Below are 12,116 nucleotides of genomic sequence, written 5' to 3'. Positions count from 1 at the left end.
AAGAACAGCACTCCCTGCTGGAGAAGATGAGCATAACACTGGAGCACGAGCTGGAGAAGAGGAAGAGGAAATGGTACAGGAGACTGTTCCGCGTTTAGACCCTTTCTTTTTTGTGATCAAATTTTTTTATTGTTTACATAATAACAAAAACACAATACCCCCCCCCCCCCAAAAAAAAAACAAACAAACAAACAAACAAACAAAAAAACGAAACAAAAACATCCCGAGCTCATGGTGATATCCTACCCCCCCTCCCTGGGCTCCCTGGGAATACATATATAATGTGCATGTATATATATATATATATATATGCATGCACATTATATATGTATTCCTATACCCCTATACATACTATACTTATATTATACACTTACACATATATATATATATATATTTAGTGTAGACCCTTTCTCAACCCCCCACCCTGTTCTGCACATGAACAATAACTTAAAAAAAAGGTTTTTAAGTTATTGTTTAATAAAAAAATTAAAAAATCCATTCATTTTTTTGTCTTCTTTTGGGTTAATTATTATTTGAACCACCTTATCCATGGTTTAGTCTATTTTAGGTGTCGGCAATATTGGGTTAAACTTGAGTCTAAATATCTAAAATCTAGCTAATGTACTTTAACAAACTTGTCGTAGGGTTTTTATCTGACAGACTCCAAACTGAGGCAGCCTCATCGGGACATATAGTTGACTCAACATAATGACATCTTAACAAAACAGCCATTTTGAAAGTATAAAAATCCATGTGACTTTTGCAAAAATGATCGGATCTGGATGGACCCAATGTAGCACTTGTGTGGTTTGATGAGCTGGACATAATGATTTTGTGACAGTGGCATTTGGTGGTTTTCGAGCAGGACAGACTGCTCTCAGTTATGTGTTATCATCATTGCTGGAGCCGTTGTACTCCCCATAATTCTTTAGAGTTGTAGGTTTTTAAGTTTCCTTCAGGTTCTTAAGTTTCCTTCATCTGAAGGAAACTTAAGGAAACTTCAGATGAACAATTTTAATTGTTCTAATTAAAATGGTTCATCTGAAGGAAACTTAAGGAGCTGAGCTCAGACACAACCATATTTGATTACACAGGCCACTTTACAGCACAGGAATAGCAGGGTAATATGTTTATTACACTGCTATTGAAGTAAAGTGAGCCGCTGTAATCCCCCATTCGTCCAGGAGTAGCTAGTAGGTAGTAGCTAGTCAAGTGTGATCCCATCTTCTCTACAAATTGTTCTAATTAAAATTGGCAATAAAAAATACAAAATTAAAGCCGCAAGCGGCATCGAACGGCCCTTCGCACTCGGCCGACCCGGCACTCCCTGTGGGTGGCGCTGACGCGCCACTTGTCCCTTTTTTATTGGGGCTTTGGACTGCACTTTTCACCAAACAAGTCAAAACACATTGGAAGTGCTGATGCACAAAATGCAAAAACATGGGTTTTCTAGGCATCGCCATGGCAACACCGTGCAAAATACAAACTTGGCCCCTTGGACTTTTTTGTCGGGGACGACCTGAAGAATCACTGTGCCAAATTTTGTGTTCGTCGTTGACGGTAGTAAGTCGTTATAAGACTTTGAAATGTACGAAAATTTGGAAATTTTCCCATTAGGATAACATGGGCGCTTTCGCAATGGCAACCCAGTGAAAAATATGACTTGGGTCTAATTGACTTTTTTGATCAGGATGACATGAAGAGTCATGGTGCCAAATTTCACATTATTCCATGAAACTAATATTATTCCCATGAATGGGAAAAATTTGGAGATTTCCCATTAGCATAACATTGGCAGTTTGGCGCATCGCCATGGCAACACGGTGCAAAAAAAAGCATGGGTGTCATTGACTTTATTGAAAAAACTAAAACAAAACAAAAAAACTGGTTTATTAGTCTGTCTACTGGTTTATTAGTCTGTCTACATATCCAATGCTCAAAATGCTCAGTCTCCCCTTGTGATGTTGTGGTTTACAACATATCTGTAATGAGCAAGACAGATTTAGCTCAATTATATGAAAACTAGGTACAGCCACTTTAAACAGCAAATTCTACCATAGAATCCTGACTGTTCTCCAGCTCACATTTAAATGAGGCATTCTATAATGTTGTCATGAAGTCATGTGACCAGCTCTAGAACACTCACCTAGCAACCAGTGTTGCCATGGTGTTCTCGTCACCATGGCAACGGTGACAAAGAAATCCTTTGACACAAAGCAATCGATTTGTAGTACTTGTTAGATCAAACTCAACGGTCACAACAAAGTCAAGTGCTCTTGTATTGCTCGTGTATTGCTCTTGTATTGCTCGTGTATTGTTCGTGTATTGCTCAGATATCAAATTTTTTGACCAACCTAAATACATACTGAAATGGCTTCAGGATATCCCTCCAGACTAGATCAAACCCTGTTTAAGTTAGGGGAGTACATCGTCTTGGACGTACTTGGGGAAGGGCATTTTGGTGCAGTCACTAGATGCTTTCACCCTCAGACTTTAGAGATCGTGGCAGTTAAAACCCTGAAGAACGCCAGTAGCAGTCTCGAAAACGAAGTTGAGATCTTGGAGGAGTTGCGCCTCTTACAACCAGACAAGTACAATATTGTCAGGTTCATTGAATACTTTGCAGAACAGGACTCCGAATGCATGGTATTTGAAACATTAGACAGGAGCCTGTTCGACTTTATGAACATGAGAGGAAAGCTATTGTCTTTGTGTGAGCTCCGTCCAGTGGTACAGCAGCTCCTGGTGGCCTTTGACGGTCTCAAGACGGCTGGGATCATTCATGCAGACCTAAAGCCAGACAACATCATGCTGGTGAACCACAGTAAGCAGCCTTTTAAAGTCAAACTCATTGACTTTGGCCTTGCTGGTTATGCAGACATGATGGACTTCCTGAACATATGGCAGCCTTTTCCATACCGAGCTCCAGAGGCCACTCTAGGCTGCGACGTCACTGAGGCTGTGGACATGTGGTCTCTAGGCTGCACTCTGGCAGAGTGTTTCACAGGATACCGTCTTTTCAGTGGACACTCAGCCTACGAAAATCTCAGGACAATCGTCGAACTGGTAGGACTTCCAAGTGCAAAAGTGCTCCAAAAAGCACATATGGCTTTAGATTACTTTACAAGCCCTTCTGGTGACTTCACACAGTGGAGACTTCAAACCTTAGATGAGTACTATGGACAGACAGAGAGAAGACATGCCCATGGTCTCAGATTGTCTAGCTGGAATATTCAGCTCTTTAGACAGTGTTTTTCAGGGGTCTCATACAAGAACGGGAGACCCAGAGCACAGAGACAGATTGGCCTTTGCTGATCTCATAAAGAGACTTCTGGACCTGGACGATGAGATGAGAATCACTCCCAAGGAGGCACTCCATCACCCCTTTGTGACGATGGAACATCTGATCGGTGATGACAGTGAATACAGTGAGAACGCTCGTGGCCTCATGGCCTTAGCTCTTAAAGGGTCCACCACTGTGTCTGATTTGAGCCCTCCTGAACAGCCCAGTCCACACGTCCCACAACATGTACCAGAGCCGCTCTGGGATGAGGAGGAAGCAATAAGACCCACGCAAACACTGGAGCACATAGACAACACAAAGTGTTTCAACCAGGGTATTCTAGAGACTCCAATGGACAACGAGGAAAACATGCAACCTGTCAAGTACGTCAATGGGTTTTTCTATTTTGGCCTTGAAGATCCAGTTTGGAATGAACCACTTAATGTAGGAGAAACAAGTGTCCCCCAAATACCATCAGTGTTTGAACCCAGCTATTCTAGAGCAGCAGGGAACAGCAACAGAACTCACTGAAGCAAACATGTCCAAAAACTGGTGTGATTATACTTCTGAGGACGACGAACTCCTCTACAGCCAGGAATTCGACCTGGAGATGGAACTCGCCAATCAGGACCAGACCTCTGGACCATCTGAGGAGGTGGTCCAAACCTCTGTAACTCTTGAAGAGTTGGAGAGGGAGCAGTTGGAGCCTCAAACCCAACAGAGGTCTGAAGAGGAAGAAGACCAGAGCTTGAGCTTAAACATGCTCGAATTTGAAAAGGCCTCTAAAGCCTGAGCAGCTTTAGAGGCCAGAGAGGAACGTCTTCTCCAAGAGCTGGAAGACCTCAGGTATGTTCGAGAAATTGACCACAAACAGCACCAGGAGGAGAAGCTCAAGTTATTGAACAAAACTGAGCTGATCATTGCAGGTCATAAGAAGCAACTCCAAGGCTTCAAATCTGAACTGCACACAGTGAAAAAGGAGAACAGACAATTAGTGAGAGAATCTGAGGAGCTGAAACGTAGGATTAAGATCAAAGATGGAGACGTAAACCAGCTTGTCGAACAGCATGAGGAGGACAAGAGGAAAATGAAGCGGATTATTCAAGATCATAACACTGAAATGAAGAAAAAGGACAGAATAACCCAAGAACTCCAAATTGAACTGAACAACGTGAAAGAGGAGAGAGCAGCACTTATACACCAGTCAGATGAACTGAAGCACCAGCTTCAGTCCAAAGATCGCACTATGGACGCACTGCAGAAACAAGTTGCTGAAATGAAAGACATGCTGGAGCAAATTCGAAAAGATTCCAGACAAAAATCCAAACAGTGGGAAAAGGAAAAACGGAATCTTCAGACGGACGCTGCCAATATGAAATCCAAACTCCACAAAAAATCTTCAGAAAATACAGAGCTGACTGAGCAGAACTCTCAACTGAAGCGTGCACTGGCAGATTTCAGAACGGACATGTCTGCTCTGAAACATGAACTGGAAACCAAAAAACAAGAGGCGGCTGTCCAGAAGGTCCAGATGTTGCGGCAAATGGAAGACAAAGATACGCACATCCGAAAGATGGACGAGGAGAAGGACGCCACTTTGAGGACCTGTGAGGAGGTGAAGGAGGATCTCAGAAAGACACAGAAAGAGCGCTCCCTGCTGATGGAGAGATGCAGTGCATCAGACCAGCAATTGAAAAGAGCAGAGGTAGAGCGCTCCCTGCTGGTCATTAAGAACAACGTGTTACAGCAACAGATAGAAGAGGAGAAACAAATCAAAACCGAACTAGAGGAGGAGAAGACGGCTCTCTTAAAGACCTGTGAGGAGCTAAAGGCAGAGAGCTCCCTACAGGCTGAAAGCTGCAGTGCGTTGGAGAAACAGCTGAGGAGCACAGAAGAACAGCACTCCCTGCTGGAGAAGATGAGCATAACACTGGAGCACGAGCTGGAGAAGAGGAAGAGGAAATGGTACAGGAGACTGTTCCGCGTTTAGACCCTTTCTTTTTTGTGATCAAATTTTTTTATTGTTTACATAATAACAAAAACACAATACCCCCCCCCCCCCAAAAAAAAAAAACAAAAACAAACAAACAAACAAAAAAACGAAACAAAAACATCCCGAGCTCATGGTGATATCCTACCCCCCCTCCCTGGGCTCCCTGGGAATACATATATAATGTGCATGTATATATATATATATATATATATGCATGCACATTATATATGTATTCCTATACCCCTATACATTACTATACATACTATACTTATATTATACACTTACACATATATATATATATATTTAGTGTAGACCCTTTCTCAACCCCCCACCCTGTTCTGCACATGAACAATAACTTAAAAAAAAGGTTTTTAAGTTATTGTTTAATAAAAAAATAAAAAAATACATTCATTTTTTTGTCTTCTTTTGGGTTAATTATTATTTGAACCACCTTATCCATGGTTTAGTCTATTTTAGGTGTCGGCAATATTGGGTTAAACTTGAGTCTAAATATCTAAAATCTAGCTAATGTACTTTAACAAACTTGTCGTAGGGTTTTTATCTGACAGACTCCAAACTGAGGCAGCCTCATCGGGACATATAGTTGACTCAACATAATGACATCTTAACAAAACAGCCATTTTGAAAGTATAAAAATCCATGTGACTTTTGCAAAAATGATCGGATCTGGATGGACCCAATGTAGCACTTGTGTGGTTTGATGAGCTGGACATAATGATTTTGTGACAGTGGCATTTGGTGGTTTTCGAGCAGGACAGACTGCTCTCAGTTATGTGTTATCATCATTGCTGGAGCCGTTGTACTCCCCATAATTCTTTAGAGTTGTAGGTTTTTAAGTTTCCTTCAGGTTCTTAAGTTTCCTTCAGATGAAGGAAACTTAAGGAAACTTCAGATGAACAATTTTAATTGTTCTAATTAAAATGGTTCATCTGAAGGAAACTTAAGGAGCTGAGCTCAGACACAACCATATTTGATTACACAGGCCACTTTACAGCACAGGAATAGCAGGGTAATATGTTTATTACACTGCTATTGAAGTAAAGTGAGCCGCTGTAATCCCCCATTCGTCCAGGAGTAGCTAGTAGGTAGTAGCTAGTCAAGTGTGATCCCATCTTCTCTACAAATTGTTCTAATTAAAATTGGCAATAAAAAATACAAAATTAAAGCCGCAAGCGGCATCGAACGGCCCTTCGCACTCGGCCGACCCGGCACTCCCTGTGGGTGGCGCTGACGCGCCACTTGTCCCTTTTTTATTGGGGCTTTGGGCTGCACTTTTCACCAAACAAGTCAAAACACATTGGAAGTGCTGATGCACAAAATGCAAAAACATGGGTTTTCTAGGCATCGCCATGGCAACACCGTGCAAAATACAAACTTGGCCCCTTGGACTTTTTTGTCGGGGACGACCTGAAGAATCACTGTGCCAAATTTTGTGTTCGTCGTTGACGGTAGTAAGTCGTTATAAGACTTTGAAATGTACGAAAATTTGGAAATTTTCCCATTAGGATAACATGGGCGCTTTCGCAATGGCAACCCAGTGAAAAATATGACTTGGGTCTAATTGACTTTTTTGATCAGGATGACATGAAGAGTCATGGTGCCAAATTTCACATTATTCCATGAAACTAATATTATTCCCATGAATGGGAAAAATTGAGAGGATTCCCATTAGGATAACATTGGCAGTTTGGCGCATCGCCATGGCAACACGGTGAAAAAGACGACATAGGTCTGATTGACTTTATTGATTGGGATGACCCAATGGAATTTTGTGTCAAATTTGGTAACATTTGGGAAAACTAAATTTTCGGCCTTCCATACAAATATATTAGATGTTCTGTAGGGGGCGCTATCGCGACAATTTAGTTTCTATCATAATGAGTAGCTTTAGGCCCCAAAGTTTTACAACTGATTCGAATTTGAGCCAAATCGGATTTTGCTTGCGCAAACGGGAGCAAATTTAGAAATTTGAAAATTGCAAAAATTCTGATGGAATTTTGCGGCTTCGCCGCACAGAAACCGTGATAGGGATCATCATGAATTGGATAACTTTTGATGCCCCACTTGTCTAGATGATGTACAGTGATTTTCAGCCCAGCCGGTGAAGCACCTTCAGAGGAGTTGACGAAAATGCGAGGTCAGAGAAAACGCTGAGTCAGCATTTTGGAATTTTCAATCCAAGATGGCTGACTTCCGGTGTGTCAGAGGGCGTGGCCATAATAATATTTTTTGTTTGGCATCACTTGAAGAATGCATGTACCGAATTTCGTGGCTGTATGAAAAAGTTGACGTCGACGTCTCGATGTTGACGCTGACATGCTAGCAACAACAAATATGCAAACCCATGCCTACGGCATGGGTTGCTAGGACACAGGAGTCTGTGCAAGGTGCGGTGCTGCCATGAAGTTGCGCGCGAAGCGCGCAACTTCGTGAAGACAGTCTGCAAAGCAATAGGCCCTACGCCCTGTAGGGGCTCGGGCCTAATAAACTCAAAATAACTTAAAAAATGAGATAAAACATGTCTGATTTGTCTGTTATTAATGTTCATATCTTGATTTACAGACACAATAGTGAAATAAAAACCCCAGGATCATGTAGACGGTTAATACGAACATTTAAGACCAGAATGAGTCTGAAGCAGCAGAGACAGAGAGAGGGGACAGAGGAGACACAGAAAGTGAAATGGAGCCAGATGGAGCGTGAGAATGGAGTTATAAATAGGACGTAAATAGGAGGAAAACAATAGTGCTAGCCAGTGTGCTAATAGCCAGTATGCTAATAGCCAGTTTGCTAATAGCCAGTTTGCTAATAGATGTGAGAGGAGCCACTAGGGCCTGAACGATTACGCACAATATGACTCAGGCACAGACCGAGCAACGACAGAAACTGTAAACAAACAGGTGCGTTAGCTTCAGTGTCGTTAGCGCCTCCTTCAGACAGATATAAGGCAGTGTCCAGCAGGAATCTGACCAGAACTGAAGAAGCGGTCAAACCTTTGTCCAGTTACAGATTTAATGTTTCTTTTACTGTGGCTCAGACCTGGATGGAGCGACTCAGATATGGCACATTCTGCTGCTCTGCTGCTAAAGTGGAGCGAGTTAAAATAATGAGATATTAAATGTTTTTACGCCGCACTAAAGTCGTAAGATGAGACTAAAGCCCTGCGGCCGGAGCGCGTCTGTGAGGAGGATGTTCGTCCTCTAAAGAGACTCAGATGGGCCGCACTTTGCATCTGAATAAAACGAAGCCTCTGGAAAAAGTCTTTTGAAAAGAAGATGACACACTCATGAGTCAGTGGTGGCCATAGCGACCGCTTTAATGTGTAATTACCTAAAGGGAAGTTTGGCACGAGGACGTCCACATAAAGCTCTTTCAACGGGCAGGTGACCAAATGGTTTGGCTTCAAACCCCACGCCATCGCGGCGGCTTTAAGTCAGAGCGAGGCCTTTGAGGAGCAGCACTCACCTTTACCGTTCTCCACGTCCTGAGACGCGATGACGAACCCAAAGCCCTCACCCGGTTTTCTCCTCAGCTCAACGTCAAACCCTCGAAAAGGCCGGGCTTCTCCTGACCTCTGCTCCAGCGCGGGGTCGGCGAGGGTCACTCCGCTGTCCTCCAGCCCCGTGCTCAGCCAGTCTCTGGGCTCCATGGTCAGGGTCACGGGGATGGACTCCAGGAAACTGGTGCTCTGGATCAGAGAGGAGCGGGACGGGACGGGGGAGGGAGGCGTGCTGTTACACCGCCGCGGCAAAGGCAAACAGTCAGGAAACACAGAGGGTTCAGAGGTCACGGGGGGAGGAGGGGGAGGGGGCCGCAGCAGCAGAGGGGGGAGTCTCCGAGAAGAACCGGGGGAGTGGTAGATACCTGCGACACAGGACGTCCCGTCAACTGGACCACACGGATAAACAAGGATCTATACAAGTCAGTTTATACACGAGGACTAAACCAGGACTAAACCAGGACTAAACCTGGACTAAACCAGGGCTAAACCAGGACTAAACCAGAACTAAACCAGGGCTGAACCAGGGCTAAACCTGGACTAAACCAGGGCTAAACCAGGGCTAAACCAGGGCTAAACCTGGACTAAACCAGGACTAAACCAGGACCAAACCAGGACTAAACCAGGACTAAACCAGGACTAAACCAGGACCAAACCAGGACCAAACCAGGACTAAACCAGGACTAAACCAGGACTACATCACACAGTACTTTTCTGTCCCTGTGGTCGTAGTTTGATCTGTTTATAACAGAACCAGAGAAAATGACTTAAACTTTGGAGCAGCTCCAGCTGAACTCAGGAAACGTGTTGGATGAAGCTGAAGCTGCAGGTTTAGACGCCAAATTATAAAAATAAACTCGCGACACCCACTCAAATAAACAGCAGAGGAAATTATAGTCTGCCACTGTGATGGTATTTGAGTTATTATGAAACATTTCACCTCCTCGATAAACCAGCAGGATGACTTCTCCCAGTTTGGTGTGCTCCTGGAGAATAGTCTGTATCTAAAAACACACAAATAAATTCATAAATAAAGGTCTGAACAGTTCAAATCCTGAGTTCTCTCTTCTTCTTCTCACCTGTGCGACGCTCAGGCTCTGCACATCAGCACCATTTATTTTGACAATGGCGTCCCCTGGCTGTAAAGAGTTGCACTGCACCCTGTCCAGGATTCTTTTCACAATGGCGAGGCGTCCCCCGAGCCCCCCCGCCATCATACTGAAGCCCAGCCCCCTGTCCGCCTCCGACTGCCCCAGGACCACGGGCACCAGCTCCCCCCGGCCCCTCCCCTCGTGGTCGCTCCCCAAACTCACCCCCCCGATCGAGGACGCGCTGCTGGGGCTGGCGGAGGGGCTGGGCGCGCCGTGGTACCCGTTGACGTTGGTGTAGTGGGGGCTGTCCGGCGTCCGGGGTCTCCTGGAGGGGGAGGGGCTCGGTCGGAGCAGGTGGGACGTCCTGGGACCGCCGGGCGAGGACGAGGGTCTCCGCGGCGACAGGGGCACGGGCGGGCGGGGCAGCGTGCACGTGGACAAGTCGCTCTCGGAGGATTTGTACGTCCCGTAGCGAGAAGGAGGCGGGGGCGTCGTCAGGGAGTTGTTGTTGTGGTTACGGATCATTGACGCTCTGATGGGACAGAGACGAGGGTTAGGTACAGGTACTACGAGTAAAAGTACAAATACTACAAGTAAAAGTACAGATACTACAAGTAAAATACAGGTACTACAAGTAAAAGTACAAATACTACAAGTAAAAGTACAAATACTACAAGTAAAAGTACAAATACTACGAGTAAAATACAGATACTACAAGTAAAAGTACAGATACTACAAGTAAAATACAGATACTACAAGTAAAAGTACAAATACTACAAGTAAAAGTACAGATACTACAAGTAAAAGTACAGATACTACAAGTAAAAGTACAGATACTACAAGTAAAAGTACAGATACTACAAGTAAAATACAGATACTACAAGTAAAAGTACAAATACTCCAAGTAAAAGTACAGATACTCCAAGTAAAAGTACAGATACTACAAGTAAAAGTACAAATACTACAAGTAAAAGTACAAATACTACAAGCAAAAGTACAAATACTACAAGCAAAAGTACAAATACTACAAGTAAAAGTACAAATACTACAAGTAAAATACAGATACCAGAGGAGAAAATATTCCAGTAAAAGTAAAAGTATCACATGACAAAATCCAAACCAGGACTAAACCAGAATTTAAGTAAAAGTATTAAAGTATCTGTTTAAAATGTACTTAAAGAGTAAAAAGTAAAAGTATTTCGTGCAGATTCTGAGTCTTATAAAACTTCAAATGTGGTGATTTTGTTTTACTCAAATTATAAATGTTTTAAAAAATAAACCCTCAGCCTTTTCTGCAAGTCTCAAACAAGAATAAAAATACTTTTACTTTTTAGTCCAGTTCAAAAATGTAGTGCAGTAGAAAGTACAAATACTGCTGTCAAATGTAGTGATGTAAAAGCTTCTATATTTTTACTTCCAGGTTCCATCTCTGTGTTTAATCATCAGAGTAAATGAAAACCTGTTGGATGTAACATTTGTTGTGTTTGTGTTTGTGCAGGACAGAGATTTAAAAATGAAAATAAAGTAAAAACTGAAGAAACTGACATTTTAATGGTTTAATTTTGGCCTTTGTGTTGATTTAAATGTAGGAAACACTTCACTTGTCGTGTCGCTCGTGTCGTGTCGCTCGTGTCGTGTCGCTCGTGTCGCTCGTGACGTTACCTGTGCGAGCCGATGGCCGACACCACCTCGCTGTCGCTCTGACTGGCCAGCGTTGGGTCAAAGGACTGGAGCCGGGCTAAACTCCTCACAGACCGGGGGGGCCGCGGCGGCGAGGAGTGCACGGCGTTGCTCATACTCGACCTCCTGTACGAGTGGCGGTAATACGGCGCGTTTCCGTTGGTGTCCAGAGGCTCCATGTAACCGGCCTCGCTGTGGACGCCGTTAAAGGTGAAGTGCTGGCTCTGGGGGGTCGGGGGGCGGGGCAGGTGGTGTACGGACTGCGGCTGGACGGTGGTGGGGGGGACGATGGGGTCGCCGTTGTCCATCATTCTGGGCGGGGGTTGTTTGGGGCAGCCGTCGGGGTTGTAGAGCATGGGGTAACCTCTCCTGATCTCCACGTCGACCGCGTGACCCACCGGGACGGACTTCAGCATCTCCACCACCTCCTTATGGGACACGCCCAGAACGCACACGTCGTCCAGGAAAACCAAGATGTCGGCTGGACAGAGACGAGAGAGAGAGACGTTACTGTGACGGGCAACAGAGGCTCAGCTGGTAGAGCGTTAG

At 44.2% G+C, this 12,116-nt stretch overlaps 1 protein-coding gene across 1 annotated transcript in view; it reads right to left on the bottom strand.

Annotated features, from left to right (window-relative positions):
- LOC117373090 (membrane-associated guanylate kinase, WW and PDZ domain-containing protein 1) overlaps positions 1 to 12,116 on the bottom strand; it is a 115,636-nt gene that overhangs the window by 25,143 nt on the left and 78,377 nt on the right. Inside the window, exons 9-12 of the mRNA XM_055222997.1 lie at positions 11,550 to 12,048; positions 9,876 to 10,419; positions 9,737 to 9,800; positions 8,763 to 9,161 (exon numbers count right to left, since the gene is read on the bottom strand). Of these exons, the coding sequence (XP_055078972.1) occupies positions 8,763 to 9,161; positions 9,737 to 9,800; positions 9,876 to 10,419; positions 11,550 to 12,048 (1,506 nt within the window). The remainder of the gene's footprint in view (positions 1 to 8,762; positions 9,162 to 9,736; positions 9,801 to 9,875; positions 10,420 to 11,549; positions 12,049 to 12,116) is intronic.

This window comes from Periophthalmus magnuspinnatus, chromosome 7 (assembly GCF_009829125.3).
Source record: "Periophthalmus magnuspinnatus isolate fPerMag1 chromosome 7, fPerMag1.2.pri, whole genome shotgun sequence".
In the NCBI taxonomy this organism is placed as follows: Eukaryota; Metazoa; Chordata; class Actinopteri; order Gobiiformes; family Gobiidae; genus Periophthalmus; species Periophthalmus magnuspinnatus.
This window is presented reverse-complemented; position numbering and strand designations above follow the sequence as displayed.